This window comes from Anabrus simplex, chromosome 3 (genome assembly GCF_040414725.1).
Source record: "Anabrus simplex isolate iqAnaSimp1 chromosome 3, ASM4041472v1, whole genome shotgun sequence".
In the NCBI taxonomy this organism is placed as follows: Eukaryota; Metazoa; Arthropoda; class Insecta; order Orthoptera; family Tettigoniidae; genus Anabrus; species Anabrus simplex.
In genome coordinates, this window is record NC_090267.1 from 4,094,930 (window position 1) to 4,116,804 (window position 21,875).

The 21,875-nt window shown below is 39.8% G+C and overlaps 1 protein-coding gene across 1 annotated transcript in view; it reads right to left on the reverse strand.

Moving 5' to 3' along the window:
* Nucleotides 1-15,330, reverse strand: part of LOC136866907 (gastrula zinc finger protein XlCGF57.1-like) — a 125,587-nt gene extending 110,257 nt beyond the window's left edge. Inside the window, exons 1-2 of the mRNA XM_068226895.1 lie at nucleotides 15,216-15,330; nucleotides 3,273-3,390 (exon numbers count right to left, since the gene is read on the reverse strand). Coding sequence (XP_068082996.1) covers nucleotides 3,273-3,338 — 66 coding nt within the window. The 5' untranslated portion in view covers nucleotides 3,339-3,390; nucleotides 15,216-15,330. The remainder of the gene's footprint in view (nucleotides 1-3,272; nucleotides 3,391-15,215) is intronic.
* Between the last annotated feature and the right edge of the window lie 6,545 nt (nucleotides 15,331-21,875).

The following is a 21,875-nucleotide window of genomic DNA, read 5'->3' on the forward strand; positions in this document are numbered from 1 at the left end:
ATGGTGCTGATTCATGCATGGAGGTAAAATAATTTTTCGGGAACCATTCTGAGACTTGAGGCAAAAGTTTGTTCCTTATCACCAGCTCGTACTGATCCTTCCCCATTGTGCCTTGAATAATATACAGAGGGCCATTACCCTTGCTGCTAATCACAGATCATATTATTATGGAGAGAGGATGTTTCACCCGTTCTACAACACATACTTCATTGAATTTTTCATGGGTGCGGAGTCGAACAAACTGGGTTTTATCATCAAGGATCAGTATCGTGAATTCATCTGAGAGGCAGACCTAAAATATACAATGCCAGTGTAAGAAAGTATCTTATATCATGAGAACACAAGAAATTGCATGTACAATTTTACAGACCTCATTCCAATCTTTCTCTGGCCAATTTTTGTGATCCGTAGCCCACTGAAGCCTGGTTGGTTTCATAGCAGTTGTTAAGTTCGGTTTCTTTAAAGGGTGGTGGCACTTCAGATCCATCTCTTTGAAACGCCGCTCAAAAGTTCTTTGCGATAAAGCAATCCCAGCATTCCAAAGTTTATTGGTTAACACTTTAGCAGGTGTAAGACAAATTTGTGTTGCATAATTTCAAATTATTCTGTCAATTCTGGGTGAAGTTATCCTTTTTCTGCCCCACCGACCTCTGCGACATGAGTCAAGAGGTGTGCTTGTTTTCATTTTTTGGCGATATCTCTCACCGATGACTGTGAAACCCCCACGATTGATGCAATCTGCCATTGCTTATACTGATAGTGGGGCAATAATGTAGAAATTATGGCTTTCTTACGAAGAGTTATGTCACAATGCTTCCCCGTCTCAATTTGTAGGTTAGAATCCCTAAACAGGGAATAACAACGGATTTCATGCAATTTTTCACTCGGCTTCTTATTACTAAGTACTCCGCATTCCTTACTGTAAAAGTAACTTGTAGTTACAAACATTACAAGAGAACCAATAGACCACAATAACTATAGGACATCAACGGACAATAGTAATACACAACTTGCGCGCCAATAGTGCTGAAGTTCCAGGCTTACCAACAATGACACGACACTATTTCAGGACTTGCCAACCTCTTGATATATCTAGCAGTCTCAAAAGAATAAATAACTCATGAATGGACAAGCTGTAGAACTAACAATGGAAAATATTACAGCTTTGCTCTTCAAAAAGGCAAATACTTGTTAAACAGGGAATAACAACGGATTTCATGCAATTTTTCACTCGGCTTCTTATTACTAAGTACTCCGCATTCCTTACTTAACTTAACAACTGCTATGAAACCAACCAGGCTTCAGTGGGCTACGGATCACAAAAATTGGCCAGAGAAAGATTGGAATGAGGTCTGTAAAATTGTACATGCAATTTCTTGTGTTCTCATGATATAAGATACTTTCTTACACTGGCATTGTATATTTTAGGTCTGCCTCTCAGATGAATTCACGATACTGATCCTTGATGATAAAACCCAGTTTCTTCGACTCCGCACCCATGAAAAATTCAATGAAGTATGTGTTGTAGAACGGGTGAAACATCCTCTCTCCATAATAATATGATCTGTGATTAGCAGCAACTTACTTAAAGTTACTGGCCATGTGTTTGTCAATTCAAGTCATTACCTAACCTGATGGTGGTGATGAATATTTTCCTGTCAGATCCTATAGTTGCATCTAATTCATATCGATCGCCGTCGAAATATTATGGTTACTTTATTTCAAGTGATCACCTAAATTCAATCATGTGTCATGCATATTGCCGAACAGCTTCATGGACTCAAAGGTCGTCTATTCAATTCTGGTAACCCCAATTAGTACTACAAATCACTAAGGAATAATACCTCGACTAGGATTTGATTGTAAATAATATGTATATAAAATTTGTCATGTATCCTCTGTGTGAATGAATGAGTGGTGTAGATAGTTATATTTTCAGATAAGAAATTTGTGCATTGTGTTGTAGTCTGATCATGCATTCACCGTAATGATGTAGAGTATTCGAGCGTTGTATTGGTCAAATTCTTGTTGTGGAAGTGTTTATTTCAACATTTATTGCCGTTAAATAACTCTAGTGATAGGATTTGAAGCCAATGAATTTAAATATATGAGGAAAGATCTTTTTTTCAATTATAAAGGCAATGATTTAACCATGTAAGAGCTGACTATCTGGAAATTTAAAGTAGGCTTATAAAATTTAATGAGTAAAAAAGTTTAATTTAAAGTAAATCATTTCAAGTCAACAAACGATTATTAGATGAGAATGTGTGTAGTCATGAATAAGGTTTTAGTAGTGAATAATCCACGAATAGGGATTTTATCCTTAAAATTATCAGTGATCTTAAAGTCAAATCATGACATAATTAATCTTCAATTAGGGAATTGATTAATTACCAATGTTAAGTAATTTCTTAATTATTGGAGTCATGGCATAACTTGCCAGAAGTATGTTAACTGATTAATGTAGCTAACAATTACCTAGATTGGAGCAGTAATGGAAATTAATAATTAATAACAAGAATTTAAACAAGTTATTCTCCACGTGGTTGACTGACAGTCTGCGTTAGTTTGTACACATGAGGAAGTAGATAGAGTGATTTTGTTAGGAAATGATTATGTCAGGACAACATTTCCTCAATAGTTTGATTTTTGGAGCCAGTGGAGGCCTAATTTTGATTTTGTTATTTTTATAGCGGATAATCTTTTGCCTACGGAACTGAAGAACAATTCCAGATCAATTGTGCAGTCAGATCCAATATTGTCGACATGAAATGTTAAAATTTGGAGTCAGCATGAAGGTTTTGTAATTATAGTTTAAAGATGGCTCATGTAATAAATGTAAATCCGTGGCTTCTTTGGTCGTCAATCATACCCCTTTTAATTGCCCCTAAAGACGGACATCCCATGTTCCCTCGTGTGCAGACTGAGCTGGACCGGGAAAAAGGGGGCAATATGAAGATAAAGTTGGAATTCAACAGGATTAATTGGGGCAAATGTTAATTTACAGGAAGGGGAACAAGGGACTGGAATAATTTATCAAGGGAGATGATCAATATATTTCCCATTTCTTTGCAATCATTTAGGAAAACAACTGATAGGGAATCTGCCACCTGGGTGACTGCCTTAAATGCAGATCAGTGGGAACTGATAGTTTAGAATACATAGCAATATGCTGATATATTTTCTCAATAACTGATACACAACCAGTCAACTTGATCGACTGCTGATGGTTAAAATCTAATCAACATAAAATTATCTGGATTGATACTTACAGGTGAAGTATTTCCTGTTTCCTCGAGGCAGACTGGTTCCTCTTTGATAGTTACTTGCAAGTCCATTTCACAAAGCTTGTGTAGTTTTAAATAGAGCAAGGGATGTTAAATAGATCCACTGAAACATGAGCCAGGAACATATTATTATTACTAATATTATTGTTAGGTTCATCAGTCCACATGACTGTTGATATTATGCTCATAGCCACAGGACATCCAGATTTACATGGAATCTGAATCTCATAGACATATACTTTCATTGGAAAGCCTATAGAACCTAATAAGAATGAATCATACATTCACAAGGGATGAGTTTTTCATTTTGCTGTAATTTCGTTTACAACAATTAGCATTTTTGAAAACAGATTTCTGTATAACATAAAAAGTTTCAAAGATATAGCAAAAAAACTGTATTTTACTTCTATTCTAGGATTTTATAAACTGAATAAATTTTGTAATAGTATCATTGATAGAAATTATTTTTAAAAATATATCATGAAAACATTTCAGAAATGGAAAACATGAAATATTGTCTTAAAAATATCTTAGAAAGAATACTTTCAAAGGCCTTAATTTATTTTATTCCTCATTTATTTTCGACTATGTACAATAATTAATTAATAAAACAAAACTAAATATTTGTATGACAAGAGAAAATGGTGGTGGTGTGTGAAAATATTTGCAAAATTTGTAACATGCAAAAACTATCTTGACAATATTTATTTTGTAAAATAAATATAATCACATAAGTTTATGGTGATTTCAGAATGATGCATGCAGAAGTTTAGCTAAGAAGACCCTGTGAAAAGTGAGAAAATTTCAATTGAATGTTACCTACTATATACGTTTAAGCTGAATGTTCCTCATATGTATTATTCCCCACCCTCCTCAGACAGCAACAGAGAAAACACATCATCTCATTTAATTTATTCAGACACATCATGATTAATTTTGTCAAAAGCCTTCTCAAAATCAAAGAATATAACATCTGTCTGATTGGTTCCGACTGCATGAAGTTTACAATTTGCTATATGTTGCACCAACACTGATGGGTCTTATGGCGAGGATGGGTAGGAAAAGGCCAAGAGCAGGAAGGAAGCAACCCTGGCCTTAATGAAGGTACAGCCCCAGCATTTGCATGAGGTGAAATTGGGAAAACACTGAACACCATTTTCAGGGCTGCCACTTGACCGAAAACACACAGTCTCTTGTTCAGTTGTCCCCATTTCTAACTGTAAATCAATCTGAAGGAAACCCATGCAGTTTACTTGACCCTGCAGTTCTTATGTACTAATTCTATAATATACCTTTGCCACACCCATCAATACAGACAATTAATTGGACTGATTAACCTGATTGAAATATTGGGCAAACTTAAGACACTTTACACAAGGATGTAAATGTTGATGTTTTGAAAATTAAATTGTAACCGAAGAGAAGGAGGTACCTACGTAGGTCCATACAACATTTTATTACATAAGGTGATACATGATCTGCCCTGTGGATGACTTTCACTGACTTTTCTTTTTATCATCATTCCAAAGTCCTTTATGGTTATGGCGCTGATGATCAGATTGTATTAGCACATGGCTGGTCAGACAAACATCATGCAATATCTGGAGAATTTACCAAATATAACAAATTTGCAAATACTTCTGCATTATCCCTTGTTATTCATCAATCAGTCAGCACTGATTTGCATTTAGGGCTGATTCTATGATTTGTTAACTAGTGCCTTCCTTTCACAAACTACAACAATAAATGAATATTTGAACCAATTTGTCCATTTGAATTCTAACTTCATCACCATATTATCATTCCTACCTTTGAAAGCTCCACTCTTACTTAATCATCTACTAGCAGCATTCCACGCCATCTCTCCACAGACAGACTGGAACATACCACTTATGATATAGATGTTGATTCCCATAGGGAATCTGAATTATTTGTCATGAATGAGTAAATTCCATGGATAAAATGGTAGGTTATTGGACATTATAAATTTTCCAGGTAACTCAATCCTGGTTGCCAGCGTTTCACCCCAGTGTGCTAAGTTGGGCTCATAAGTTGGTAAATAGCACACCTACCAAGAAACATGGCTAGTGCATACAGTGAAGGCCACTGCATAGGCTACTTGGAGCCACCGGCAGTGCCAAAACACTATGAAAGACTGTCTCAATACCAAAAATTGATGCCTGCCTGGCCATCAGATGATATAGATGTTGATTCCCACAGGGTACCTGAAATATTTGCCCTGAATGCACTTGCTCGACCATCTCATCTCCTTACTCCCAAGTCTTCAGAGCCCACCAAGAAAAAGTTGGCTCTTTTCCAGTTCTTATATCAATTAAACTTGGTGCAAGCCCCTATTAATATTATTTTTTCAACATGTAATCTGTAACATTACGATTATGATGTAATTCACAGAATGCAAGTCCTTTAAGGAATCACTGACAGTTTTTCACATGGGATTGAATGGTACCCAAGTTTGCAAACAAACTGGCAATACTCTCTTTTGTGCTTTATACCATATGGACTAAGTGTCTACCACCAGCAGGTGAGACCAAACAAACTCTGAAGCAAAGTTCGCAAGTCACATTCGTGTTTTCATGATAACTAATTCAAATATTCAGATAGGAAAATAGAAATTCTTTAACCCTTCACTGTCACATTCTCAGCCAGGTAACTGCTGTGAGTGGGGGTGGTAGAAAAACATCCATGGTATCCCCTGCCTGTCATAAGTGGGACCAGGGTCTCTCAACTTGGGAGTGTGGGTTGGTGACCACAGTTCCACTAGCTGAGTCTTGCATTGCTTCCACTTCCCTGTGTTAAATATTTCCTATCCGACCTCTCTTGGTTAATACTTGTTCTTTTCTGACCCTAAAGTTATTAGGTTTCTTGAAGCCTGGGGAGCCCTTTTGTTTCTTTTGTTGATATCTTGACTTTCCAGGTGTCAGACATTAGTGCTAATAGATGATGGTTGCCCAGTAATCTCAACCTTGTAGTACAAAATAACCTGTGAGTAAACGAATGAGCGTACGTCCTTGTCATGACACATTGCGACCGCTGGGATTCCAAAGATGCCCAACTCCTGAGCAATGCTTATTGCTTACTAAAATGTAATGCTTACAATTTTATTTTTAGAAGTAAATTATGAGTAAAGATTGCTCTGAAAATAATCATTACTTGTAATTCAAATACTTTTACTTCCCAACACTGAAGTAATTAGGGTGATCCTTGCTAGACATTAACAACCAATCAACAAGACTCTTCTCCTAGGTGTAACTTAAAGAATGACTTTTCATTACATTTACAATACTCTGAAATGTGCTTTCTTTTCATAATTTTGTTTTTCTTATTACATCAGAAGTTAACCCTCACTAATGGCCAGGATTATTCAGGCTGTCCACCTCAAAACCATGTCATATTTACTACTCTCTACAGAATAATGTCAGCTACAAAAGGCCTTACACCTGATTCTAATTCTTTCCTCATATCTTCTATTTGCATAGGAATACAAAGTTGCAACAATACTGCCTTGTGAGGAGGATGCGCCCAACTCTCTCCAGCCACCCAATAGAGGATCAAATCCTCAAGTTTTGTTCTTCCTGTTTCCCTAATGTCCAGGTTATACAAAACTTGAGGCTGCAGAAATGTGGTCTTGGAGAAACAAGTTCCATGGATAAAAACACAAATGACCTAAACATAACACAGGACTGATGTTTACTGAACACAATTAAAAAGAGAAAAACAAAGTTCCTTGGACACGTACTGAGACATGAATCTCTTCTCCGAACAGTCATCAAAGGTAAAGTACTGGGAAAGAGACACAGGATACAATGAAGAACATCATACAGCAGGAATTCTATTGATGAACTGGCCTATGGTTCATATAGCAACATGAAGAGGCTAGCAGAAGATAGCCAGATGTGACTACAGTGACAAGGCCTTTAGTAGATTATGACGGTGAGGCTCAAATCACTGAGGTAACTTTTCTGAAACCAAAACTGCCCTCTATTCAACCAGTTGGTATTTTCACAAACACATCTAATAAAATCCAAAAGAAATCATTCCCAGAGCTCTAATATATCACTGCAGTATTTTAACACAATGAAAATACCATACGTTTTATGATAATGATGCTTGCTGTTTAAAGCAGCCTAACTTCTAAGGTCATCGGCCCCCATACGTTTTTCTTACTTACATAAGCCAAAGAAATGTTTTACTATCTTATATACCTTGTTCTACTGGTAGTACATACCTTTTATAAGCTATTCTTGTTGCCACATCACTTCTGATTTTAATGTTATTTTGAATTGCCTATTACAATACTCTGAAATGCATTTTAGTTTTCTAAAGCAATATTTTTCTTTAGTAATACACCACTGCCGGCCCCGTGGCGTGGGTAGCGTGCCTGCCTCTTACCCGGAGGCCCCGGGTTCGATTCCCAGACAGGTCAGGGATTTTTAACTGGACCTGAGGGCTGGTTTGAGGTCCACTCAGCCTATGTGATTAGAATTCAGGAGCTATCAGATGGTGAGATAGTGGCCCCAGTCTAGAAAGCCAAGAATAACGGCCGAGAGGAATTGTCGTGCTGACCACACGACACCTCGTAATCTGTAGGCCTTCGGGCTGAGCAGCGGTCGCTTGGTAGGCCAAGGCCCTTCAAGGGCTGTAGTGCCATGAGGTTTGGTTTGTTTTTAATACACCATTAGTAAACTGCCCACATAGAGGCCATGATTATTCCTACTGTCTGACACTGTCCCAGGTGGTTCAAGTCCTGCTGATGGAAAAAGTTTCACCATCAGAAACTTGGTTACGAGAAGTGGTAGTATTCAATTACTAATTCACAAGATTGCATATAAGAAGTCTGGGTTCAGTTCTAAACTTCTCTGCAGTGTTATAATAATACCAATAATAATAATAATAATAATAATAATAATAATAATAATAATAATAATAATAATAATAATAATACAGTTTAATGCTGCTAGACAACATACAGCTGCAACATACAAAGTCAGATACATTTTATCAATTACAGATTTAAAAATATAAATACATCTAATTGTCATTAATGAGAGCACTGCACATACAAGGTATATATACACTAAAAAGTAAAATAAAAGCTTATCATGACACTTTGGGCTATTTGGCTATTGAATAGTAACCGTGGAGCTAATCATAACTACCAGTCTTACCTACCTGTTAGGAAGGTGCTGACTTTGATATTCGCCACTTGAAAATGATGTTACTTTTTCTTCAAATTCAGATAACTTAGTGAGTAAAACCTGTTTAATATCAGCCTTTTTAGATATGTTTTGAACTTAGTTAAGGGCATATCATTCCATTTGGTAGATAGTTTATTGAATAATTTAATTCCATTATATCTATAATTTGCAGGCCCCATGGTATAGTGGAAAGCATGCCTGCCTCTTAACTTGAGGCCCCAAGGTTCGACCCCCGGCTAGGCCAGGGATTTTTACCTGTATTCGAGGGCTTTTACTAGGTCCACTCAGCCTACATGATTACAATTCAGGAGTTGCCTGACGGTGAGATAGCGATCACAGTCTAGAGAGCGAAAAATAACACCCGTGAGGATTCATCATGCTGACCACATGAAAACCTCGTAATCTGCAGGCCTTCAGGCTGAACAGTGGTCGCTTGGAGGCCATGGCCCTTTGGGGCTGTTGGGCCACGGTATGGTATATCTATAACTTTCTTGTGTCTTTTTCAATCTAACGTATGGTAAATCCAAATTATTCCTTCTCTGTGTATTGTATGAGTGTACATTTCTACAAGATGTCAGATCATCAAAATTTTCTTTAATTTTAAGGATGGGGTGATGGCTATAACACTGTTGTCAATGATTCATCCTTTGGATGGTGATGCTAAGCTCTGAGCAGACACCTGGGTATTATTAATGACAGGAGGAGGCTATGAGCTGACACCGGGTTGCACTCTCACATACCTACACCCAGAGGGTGTCCATAGGATGAAACAAAAGCACCTCCACGATGCAAGCCAAACATGTCCTTGGACACTACCGGCAATAATAGACATCCACAAGGCAATCCAAACATGTCCTTAGACACTACCAGCAACCAGAGACCTCCATAAGGCGAACCGTACATGTCCTCGGGCACTACCAGCAACCAGAGACCTGACAAGGCAATCCGAACATGTCCTTAGACACTACCAGCAACCAGAGACCTCCATAAGGCGAACCGTACATGTCCTTGGACACTACCAGCAACCAGAGACCTCCACAAGGCGAGCCGTCCATGTCCTCAGACTATACCAGCAATAAGAGACCTCCACGAGGTGAGCTGAACATGTCTTTAGACACTACCGGCAATAAGAGACTTTCACAAGGCAATCCAAACATGTCCTTAGACACTACCAGCAACCAGAGACCTCCACAAGGCGAGCCGTCCATGTCCTCAGACTATACCAGAAATAAGAGACCTCCACGAGGTGAGCCGAACATGTCTTTAGACACTACCGGCAATAATAGACATCCACAAGGCAATCCAAACATGTCCTTAGACACTACCAGCAACCAGAGACCTCCATAAGGCGAACTGTACATGTCCTCGGGCACTACCAGCAACCAGAGACCTCCACAAGGCAATCCGAAAATGTCCTTAGACACTACCAGCAACCAGAGACCTCCACAAGGCAAGCCGTCCATGTCCTCAGACTATACCAGCAATAAGAGACCTCCACAAGGTGAGCCGAACATGTCCTTGGACACCACCAGCAATAAGAGACCTCCACAAGGCGAGCCGAACATGTCCTTGGACACTACCGGCAATAATAGACATCCACAAGGCAATTCAAACATGTCCTTGGACACTACCAGCAACCAGAGACCTCCACAAGGCGAGCCGTCCATGTCCTCAGACTATACCAGCAATAAGAGACCTCCACAATGTGAGCCGAACATGTCCTTGGACACCACCAGCAATAAGAGATCTCCACAAGGCGAGCCGAACATGTCCTTAGACACTACCAGCAACCAGAGACCTCCACAAGGTGAGCCGAACATGTCCTTGGACACTACCAGCAATAAGAGACCTCCACGAGGCGAACCGTACATGTCCTTGGACACTACCAGTAATCAGAGACCTCCACAAGGCGAGCCGTCCATGTCCTCAGACTATACCAACAATAAGACACCTCCACAAAGCGAGCCGAACATGTCCTTAGACACTACCAGCAACCAGAGACCTCCACAAGGTGAGCCGAACATGTCCTTGGACACTACCAGCAATAAGAGACCTCCACGAGGCGAACCGAACATGCCCTTAGACACTACCAGCAACCAGAGACCTCCACAAGGTGAGCCGAACATGTCCTTGGACACTACCAGCAATAAGAGACCTCCACGAGGCGAACCGTACATGTCCTTGGACACTACCAGTAACGAGAGACCTCCACAAGGCGAGCCGTCCATGTCCTCAGACTATACCAGCAATAAAACACCTCCATAAGGTGAGCTGAACATGTCCTCAGACTATATTGGCAATATGAGACCTCCACAATGTGAGCCGAACATGTCCTCTTAATATACCAGCAACAAAAGACCTCCACAAGCCGATCCCAACATGTCCTCAGAACATTCAAGGTTATAAACTTCATTATGGGTTCCGTATTGAATTAATGTATGTCCTCAGAACATACCTGCAATAAGAAACCTCCACAAGGTGAGCCAAACAAGTCCTCGGAATATACGGTTAACAAAAGACCTCCACAAGGCAAACCCAACACGTCCCCTGACTATACTGGCATTAAAAGGCATATGCTAACTATTAGTAAATGAAACCAGGTTCTTCCTAGAACTTATTGCATCTTCTATGGGTGGATATGTACTTTACAGAGTATACATTAGTGTAAAAGAAGTCTACTGCATTATAAAAAACAGGGCATTGGTATTACCCTCCCAAATTAATATTTCCCACCTCAGCGTACAGACATTAAAAACCAGCTACCTGGAAATTTCAAACTCTTTGCTAGACTCCTGAACCATTCCTATGATGTGTAGTGACCTGGAGTTTTATTTTCAGGGCGAGTTGGTGTGCTCCTCAGATCATACAGATTACATTTGTTATCAATGAAGTAAGTTCTGCCATATGACGCCATGTTCCTGCACTTAGGTCTGTGTCATTAAGGTAAATTAATTAGGAAGTAGGGACAAGATGATTGATGTACATTATTAAGTGTAGGAAAATGACTAAATGACCTTTTTTCTTGGTGTGTGGACAGAAAACATCCTGCAGAGAGTGTTGTCCCAAAAGGGCCACTGTTCTCATGGCAGAGATTGGCCTGGATGTGCAAAGATAGGTCCTATTTACTATGCTCTTATGCTTCCCAAGTAAGAAATGGAAGGTATTTCCCATCATTGCTGGGAATGACATTATATCTGATTATTAGTCAATAACAATGCTAGTAGCTAATTCAGCATTGGAGAATGGTGCATGTTACATTTCATCAGGCTATAAAACTAAATGTACTTCTGGGGGCAGGATGATGAATCCCAGGACATCGTAATGAACACGTCTCACGTCTAAAAGGATTTCCATGTAAGATTTAAATAATTTTCACTTCCCTATAATGTTACTAGCTGATGTGCCCATGCCTCACTAAGGAATTCTAGGTGAAGTAGTGTACATGTTGAAAGAATTTATTAAATTGCATAGCTCTTAGCATTACCCCAGAAACACAATGGGAAAATTGCCATATGCCGTTTCTTATGCAAAGCCCCAGTGAGAGAAGTTTCATTGTAATGGCAGGCCCCCTTGCCTACTGCAAGTCACAATTGAGTTCAGCAGTTGTCATAACAATGGCAGACACTCACTCCACACCTGCCTTTTTATGACCTCAGAAAGACTGTCTCCGTTGTTTTCCCAAACATGTGCCATGTGTGTACACTCAAGGACAGAAAACCAACGTAACCAGACTATTAACACACACAAGGGAGTGTTTTTAATGTTTCTCTGTAAGTACAAATTCAAAGCAAAATTTATAAATGATTAATATTCATGTTTTAATAATGGAATATATATGGGATAATCAGCCTGCATATAAATATAGTGTAACACGGTTCTCTAAAGAACAGTATGTTCCCAAGACATATCACTAAAATTTGTCAAAATAACTTGGAGAATGTTAAGAATCTGGAAGGCTGTGACTTAATGGATGTTAAACAATCTAATGTTATATTATACTAGTGATGTATGTTGCAGTAAACCTCCATGCTGTGATAGCTGACCGAGTGTTTTCCTATGTTTGTTTTATCATTTGTTTAATCCATTCAAGTTCTTTCCAATCAAAAGCATTCAAAATATGAGAGACTCACAAGTGGCGTTAGTATACTGTCCTTGAATTGAAACAGATTCAGTTGGTATATCATGTTGAGTGCCAAGCCGATTGTAGCACACTATTCCACTGGTGCCAGGCATAAATTTCAATAGCATTCCGCTAGTGCCACAGCAATTATATGTCTTGTAGGCTGTTTATATAATCTTGGGATATATTAATATGATGTACTAAGTAAACTTTATCTCATCACACCAAGGTCATGTGTGACGCCATATGGTGTCACATCAATTTTTTCTAAGCATAAAATATAGCGTGATGCCATACGGTGTCACAGAATTTTTTGATGTTTTAAATGGAATGTACAACACAAATTTAAAATATGTCAAATTTATGTGATAATTCAAACTAACACAATATTTACAAAAACCTGCTGAAATGCAAAACAAGTCCTTATATTACATTACATATTGTTACCCCCTGTGGGTGGGGGACACAGATGAAGTATACACCCCCGGTATACCCTGCCTGTCGTAAGAGGCAACTGAAAAGGGGCGAGCTAGGCGCGGACACAGATTGTGGTTTGGTACCATCTGTTGGACCACCTGTGGATGGCAAGAGGTGAATAAATCCACAGGTAATCCCTGCCCATCGTAAAAGGTGACTAAAAGGGTCATGTGGCCATCGGTCTGCTCTTTATTCTTTTTGAGGTTTAGTTGTAGACCGATTCAAAATTCTTGATGTGCGTGCTCCTGTGGCTGAAGAAGTATCAATTTGAAGATTTAGATGCTCCTGGCTTGTAAATGGAATATCTTTCTGTGTCCCTACACACGGACCTCAGTCATCATTGTTCACATGATTGTGTACACCACTTGCACCAGCATCATCCCCACCTATAATGTGATAACTGTCTTCCACATCACTCGATACATTCATCATGCTGTCAGGGCACTCATCGTCACTAGCGTTATACTCACTGTCATCAACACTTACATCTTTCTCTCCATCAGAATCCATAAGTAATTCACAAATATCCAATTCACTAATTCTCTTCTTGGTAAGTCACCATTTCTACCAAGAATATTGCCAATATCTTCCATTTCTTTATATTTTTGCACAGCTATACAAACCAAATGATAATTCGCACGTAAATGAGGAAAAAAACAATACCTGGGGTGCTTTCACATGTAAGAATGATCACGGGCCAGTCAGTGGTTATGGAAGAATACTGTGGCGCCATATGGTGGCACATAGTAGCAATAAATAGCAGGAATAGACCCTGTAGTTCGCACTTCATGCAGTACCAGTTTTACGCGCATAGATGTCACAGCTGATTTTCTACAGCACATCGCCCAAAACTCTGCTGTGCCACCATATGGTGTCACACCAACTCTGATTTCAAGACCTGTGTGCCGCCGTATGGCATCACGTGGAACCCAACATGACATGGTTTGCACCTGGTTACTGCAAAAAGTAAAAAAAAAAAAAAGGATGAGAGGGTAAGTGGGTGCAGTGAATCTCACACAAATATGTGCAGCAGTTCTCAAATTAAATAATACAGCTTCTGCCATCCTGTGTGTCATTTTATTCATCAACGTAATGACACAACACTCCAAACGTCAAAAGTATGCACCAAAACAGAAACATTATTTTCTGTGAAATTATTTCAGTTATGAAGAAAATTCATATTAGCTCTTTTCTGGCGAATAAAATTTTAAGTATACCTGCTCTACTCCAGTGTACAGTAGGAACTAACTGTTCAGGCAGCTCATTCACTTTTAAGAGCCTGTGGCAAATGTTTTCCTCTGACTTGCTTCACATTTTCTTTTACTACATGGCTGCCTAAAAGGTGATGTGAAAATAAAACATATAAATGTATGTTTTTCAGGAACTACTTAGGAACATTTTTCTAGGGAATAGAATTCTAAGTACACTCCCTGACTCCATTATTTAATAGAATAAGTACGTAGGAAGGGTATTCACTTTTAGGGTTCCCAAATGTACATTTTCCTATGACTTGGCCTTCATTCCATTTCCCTGCAGGATACCCTTAAGATACACTGTAATAGTAAGTAGCCTCTACATTAATCAAATGTACCAGTTGTATGCTCGCCAAATCTCAGATAGTTTTTACATGAGAAACCAAGGGTAAGACAACCACCAAAACCACAGCAAAAGAGTTTTCTCTATGATGATGCTTGTTGTTTAAAAGGGGCCAACATCTAAGGTCATCGGCCTGAGTTTTCTCTAGAAAACTATTGAGATATGTAGAAAGGTTGTATAAACTATTTTCTAGGAAATCGAATTTCAGGTATATTTGGTGTGCTTCTCTGTTCAATAGGAGCGTATTCAATTTTAAAGGTAGCGAGCGTATGTTTTCCTCTCATTTGATTCACATGAGCCACTTAAAACATAGCGTGACAGTACCTAACATGTATTCGCTATAAGCAGTTTCTGTTGCTGCCATTCTTCGTTAAATCACGGTTCTCGAGGGAATCCCGGATGACACATAGCCTACATAACTGGGAATTATTATCTTTCAAACGGTGAAAGAAACATCAAAACCGGTATTTTTTAAAAAATGTTATTGTATGAAAATATGTGTTGGGCAATAAAACTTACCTGATTTTGTAAGAGGTGCCGTACGATGTTAAGTTCTTCGTTGTGATGTAGGAGGCTGGCTACAGTATTCCAACTTTATCAACAGTAGGCCTATATTAAAGGTTGTGAACAGAGTTTCAAATAGATATAATCTCAATTACTTGAAGGAAATCGAAGAGAAATAGCACAGTCTGCGAAAGAAAAGTGAGCAAACTATTGCGATATGACCAATTCAAACAATACAAAAAAATTGAACATGAACATTAAACAACAATCCAACCATTTCGAAACCAAACTAGCGCTACTCCCTACACTTTAAAACTTAAAAATACAATTTTACATTTTCAAGTGTTTTATCACCAACGAGCTAGAATAACATAGAGAGGCGGAAGCGCTGCCTGGGTGAAGCTAATAGAACGAAAGTCCGCCATGTTTCCTGTGGTCACACAAGCAAGGGGGCATGACCTTTAAATGACGAAAAGTTTAGAAAATACGCATTTTAGAATCACTGGGGGAGAATTAAAGACCGTTGCCGATGGCATGAAGCATTAAAGCGAATACCGCCACTTCATCATATTGCGGCACGAAGCCAACATCACGATCAGTTGATTGTAGGGTAGTTCGAAATCATCGCACAGTGACGTACGGATAGGCCTCGAAATCGGAACAAGAGCGTTACCCTGCTTGGCTGTTGTGGTTAAGCGTAAATTAGAATAACCGGGCGAGTTGGCCGTGCGCGTAGAGGCGCGCGCGGCTGTGAGCTTGCACCCGGGAGATAGTAGGTTCGAATCCCACTATCGGCAGCCCTGAAGATGGTTTTCCGTGGTTTCCCATTTTCACACCAGGCAAATGCTGGGGCTGTACCTTAATTAAGGCCACGACCGCTTCCTTCCAACTCCTAGGCCTTTCCTATCCTATCGTCGCCATAAAACCTATCTGTGTCGGTGCGACGTAAAACCCCTAGCAAAAAAAAAAATTGAATAAAAACGATGGACATAAATATTTGACAGGAAGCCTTAAAATCATAGGGACCTATAATAGGTTACAGCCTCATTCTGTTCATATTTTTTAAATTATTGCATCCTCATTAGTACTGTGTTCCTTTCTTAATCTGTTTACCCTCCCGGGTTGGTTTTTCCCACGGACTCAGCGACGGATCCCACCTCTACCACCTCAAGGACAGTATTCTGGAGCGTGAGACATTGGGTCGGGGGATATAACTGTGAGGAAGGGCTGAACCTGCTATGCTGTTGCGGGGGAGAAGGAAGCGGCCGTGGCCTTAAGTTAGGTACCATCCCGGCATTTGTCTGGATGAGAAGTGGGAAACCACGGAAAATCACTTCGAGGATGGCTGAGGTGGGAGTCGAACCCACTTCTACTTAGTTGACCTCCCCAGGCTGATAGAATCACGTTCCAGCCCTCGTGCCCCTTTTCAAATTTCGTGGCGGAGCCGGGAATCGAACCCGGGCTTCCAGGGGTGGCAGCTGCTCTCGCTAACCAGTACACCACAGAGGCAGCCCATGAATACTTTACCACAATAATCGTTTAGTGTAAATATTTATTATAATATAGGGGGGATATCATGTTTCTCCCTTTACCATATCATACTGGGATTACTAGCTGAAAGGTAAGCTTGAAAGTTGTCCATTATGAAGTGTGGCATAGTTTTAAAAACCAAGGCAACAGACGTCTACAATAAAGGCTGTATACATTTCAAAAATAGCAGTAAAATACTGTATTTACCATACTTAGTGTACGTTTGAACGAAATAAGTGGTTTTTTTTTTTTTTGTTTTTTTTTGTGGTTACGTTTTCTTGGTTGTGGGCGCTCCATTTCCTTTATTTGTAAATGTGAATGAAAATTAAATAGGGCTGGAAATGTACAGAGCATAAGCAACTGAATTGAGTGGGATACTATTTATCTCTTTTCGCCCTCACAACGCATTGTTCCGTTAATTCCTTGTTCTTTAAACGAAATCTAAAACAAAATTCGACAAATAATTACCTTGGCTATCCGTACTTTCGCTAAGTAAACAATAAAATAGATTTCATTACAAACAGAAATTACAAAAAGGAATCTCGGCTATAATTCAGTAATACTTATTATCCGCACACTTTATCTTGGTGCATTTACACCCTAGTGCTGAATCGGTCGACCTCGGCGATCTTCGAGATTCGTACTGGCAACCTTTGAGACACAAACTATGAATCGCTTAAGCATCGTTGTGCGACATCTGGCGTACACTTTACGTACTAGCACTGTTGTTGTTTACACAACAAAGCCAAAGTATAGAATTCATGCTAGGAACAAGATTCACATCGAGAAATGTTTTATAATGTTATATAATGTGTATGTGACATAGTTGTTGGCTTAAGATGATAACGGTTTAGAAATGTCATATCGATCGATCATATTTTCGATTCAATTCAGATTTCATTTTAATTCAGTTGGCAGCACCAGGCAGCACTATCGATACCGGGACAGCTCCCTCCTTACTCCTCACACCCGTACACAAATGCACCAAGATAAAGTGTGCGGATAATACTTAAAGTACTATATATCCTTGGTTTTATTACTCCGATTAGTACAACCATACGCTGAGCTTACGGCTGGCATTCTTGAAAGCGAGAATCTATGTTTTCACTTCTTAAAACTTAGGGAATTAAACTGGCATGCACGATCTCCCTGTCACCTCAACATATGCTCTCGCGCCAATTAGCTTTGTTTTGACAACCGTTAACATGGCTGCCCCTTATCAACTTGCTTCAAGCAGGGAGCGCTGATGACAGGCAGCTATGTTGATTGTCAGACTAGTGGCGGGGACGGAGCGGAGCGGAGCAGTTGTTGTGACGTCATAACCCGGTAGTACCGAGTAAACTACCGAGTGAGTGTAATGTCGCGGCACGTTGAAATACGTTATTGGTATGGCAACGTAAATTCAATGCCCTTTTCTCACAACATATCCATGTTGCTTTCTGCTGGAGAAGTCGACCTGCTCATTTCGTCGTTGTGATGCCTCTTGATATAATCCCACAAATTTGATACGCCACCACCCGTCGCGTAAATGCGACCGCAAAATTTGCATTTTGCTTATTTTTATCACCAGTAATTTCAAAGAGTCCGCCTCTGTGGTGTAGTGGTTAGCGTGATTAGCTGCCATCCCCGGAGGTCCGGGTTCGATTCCCGGCTCTGCCACGAAATTTGAAAAGTGGTACGAGGGCTTGAACGGGGTCCAGTCTGCCTGGGGAGGTCAACTGAGTAGAGGTGGGTTCGATTCCCACCTCAGCCATCCTCGAAGTGGTTTTCCGTGGTTCCCACTTCACCTCCAGGCGAATGCCGGGATGGTACCTAACTTAAGGCCACGGCCGCTTCCTTCCCTCATCCTTGCCTATCCCTTCCAATCTTCCCATCCCCCTACAAGGCCCCTGTTCCCCATAGCAGGTGAGGCCGCCTGGGTGAAGTACTGGTCATACTCCCCAGTTGTATCCCCCGACCAAGAGTCTGAAGCTCCAGGACACTGCTCTTGAAGCGGTAGAGGTGGGATCCCTCGCTGAGTCCGAGGGAAAAACCGAACCTGGAGGGTAAACAGATGATGATGATGATGAATATGATGATGATGATTAATACCATCTCAAAATGGTATTAAATATTAAACTAATGCCACAATTATTATCTACTATGCACTGTGGGTTGCATGTACTTGCGTGTAGTATCACTAAATTGGTACGAAATAGGTTTGTGATTAGTTGCAGTAAAAAGCCTGGCCTGGTGGTTTCCAGTACCCGTGCGTCGTACCCATGTGAGCAACACCGTGGGTCAGCGTTGCCTGTGAGTGGTACCCACTATGTGAGGAACACCACGGGAATACCGGCGCCCGTGACTAGTACACCTAGGTGAGGAACCTCATCGGTTTGTGAGGATGGTTGCCCAGTTGTACTTCCTCTTAAAACAATAATCACCACCACCACCACCACCACCACCTCATCGGTTTGCGTTGGCTATGAGTGGCGCCATTGTGTGAGAAACACCATAGGTCTGCGTTCCCTGTACGAATTGCAATACTTGTGAGTAGTACCATCTTGTGTGGAACACCGTGAGTCTTCGCTACTTTTGATTAGTACTCCAACATGACAAATACCATGGTTCTACTTTACAGTAATACTCTAATTAACTACCTTTCTTTTGCGTCTGATCCACTGCTTTTTTTTTGTTTGTTTGTTTGTTTGTTTTTGTTTTTGTAAGGTTCGTGTCCGTCCATTCATTCTTCATGATATTTTTTATTTTATTTTGGTCAGTGGATGAATTTGAAATTTTTGTTATTACATTTCGTACCAAAGGGGCCGATGACCTCGATGTTAGGCCCCTTTAAACAACAAGCATCATCATTATCATCACCAGGAGAACATCAGCAAATGGGAGTGGCAGAGAGGCTGAATCAACAGCTTCTGAATTTAGTTCGGTGTACGTTATTGAATGCAGGTATGCCTTTGAATTTTTGGGGTGAGGCGATCTATACTGCCTGTTACATTAAGAATAGGTGATATTGAAAACAGTGTACCCTATGAGTTGTGGTTTAACAAAAAATTGTCTGATGAGAACATTTGTAGAATGAGAGTATTTGGATGTCGTGCCTGGGCATATGAGGAACATAACAAAGCTGAGAAATTAGAGTCTAGAGCAAAGGAATGTGTATTTTGGGGGCTATCCTGACAATATAAGAGGTTATAGGCTCTGGGACTTGGAAAACAAGTGTGTTGTGTTGTCCAGAAATGTAGTATTTGAGGAAAGAGTGTTTCCCATGAAAACTAAGGAAGGACCTGCTACTGTGTTACCTGTTAAGTCATGTGAGAAACCATTGGTCGTAGATCTAAGTTTGTTTGACTGTGATAATGAGTATGACTTGGTGCACAGAACTGATGAGTCAGACATAGGTCCTAAAATCAGTGTGAATAACACCAATGCTGAAGTGCAGGAAGAACCCATAATTCCTGAACTACGTAGGTCACAGAGAATCAGAAACAGACGAGAGTGTGTGGGTTGCATTGGAAGTAATTTACATGTTGGTCTGCTGTAACTGACAGTTTACCAAAGAGTGCCAAGGAAGCTTTGATTGGTCCTGAATGTGAAAAATGGAAATCAGCAATGGAGAAGGAGCTAAGTAATTTTGAGAAAAATGAGTGTTGAGAATTGGTAGAGAGACCAAAGGAAAAGAATATTATTGGGACAAAATGGGTGTTCAGAATCAAAGAAGGACTTGATTATAATGAGAACATTTACAGGGCTAGGCTTGTAGCTTTAAGTTATAAGCAGGTAGAAGGTGTTGATTATAATGATACTTATAGTCCTCTTTTTAGGCGTCAGACTGTCAGAATCCTGATTGCTCTTGCGGTTGTCAAAGGTTGGAATATTGAACATTATGATGTAGATGCGGCATTTCTAAAGAGTAACATTAAGGAGGAAGTGTTTGTGGAGCAACCAAGTGGTTTTGAAAGAAAACCCAACTGTGTCTACAAGTTAAAGAAAAGCATGTATGGTTTACACCAAAGTTCAAAGGACTGGAACATTTGTTTTGATGGTGTCTTGACGTCAGTCGGTCTTAAGAGATCTGTTTGTGAACCATGTGTGTACTTCGGTAAAAACATGCTAGTTGGAGTGTATGTTGATGATAGGGTAGCTACTGGTATTGCAGAAGTTTTGGAGTGGTTTAAGTCAGAGTTGTGTCGCTATCTAGACTTCAAGGATCTTGGGCAAATTAAGAGTTTTTATCAATGTCTATGACTGTAACCAAAATTGCGGTGTATGTTTATCAGTGCAAATACATTCGTAATCTGATACACGAGTATAACTTAGAAAATGCCAAAGGATGTGTTGCTCCGTTGGATGTAGGGGACAAGAGGATTTCAGGGGAGGCTGATAGATGTAAACAGACTTTGTATCAAAAGGCTGTAGGCAATCTACTTTATATAGCCAACAATACAAGACCAGACATTTCCTGTGCGGTCTGCAAGTTGAGCCAGTACTCTCAAAACCTTAGCGTTAAAGATTGACAAAGAATAAAGAAGGTGTTTAGATATCTGAAGAAAACAAGAGGTGTGAAATTATGCTACAAAGCTAGTGATGATTCAGTGAATGTTTATTGCGATGCTGATTATGCTAACTCTGAGGACAGGAAATCTATTTCTGGGTATGTGTGCAAATTTGCTGGTTGTCCAGTTATATGGTCTAGTAAGAAACAACAGAATGTTGCCACTTCAACTGTGGAGGCTGAGTTTGTATCAATGGTGGTGTGCACAAAGGAAATGTTGTGGTTGCATAATTTTTTCAATGAGTTTGATGATTGTAATTATGTTAAAGTGCCAATTCTAATTCTTTGTGATAAAGAAGGTGCTATACATGTGAGCTCAACTCATGTTGTGTCTGAGAAAACTAAACATATGGATGTTCGCTATTTGTTTGTAAAGGACATTGTGGCCAAGGGATTGGTAAAGTTTGTGTGTGTACCATCAGATGAATACGTGGCAGACGTTTTCACAAAGGTATTGTCAGGGGAGGGAACTTCTAAATTTAGGAACTTGTTAGGACTTGTTGATTAGTGTCCACATGTTTATCTATGTATGTTGCTTATTTTTTTATTTGTGTTTGTGGTCAAATTTTTATGACAAGGGGAGGTATTGGAATTAA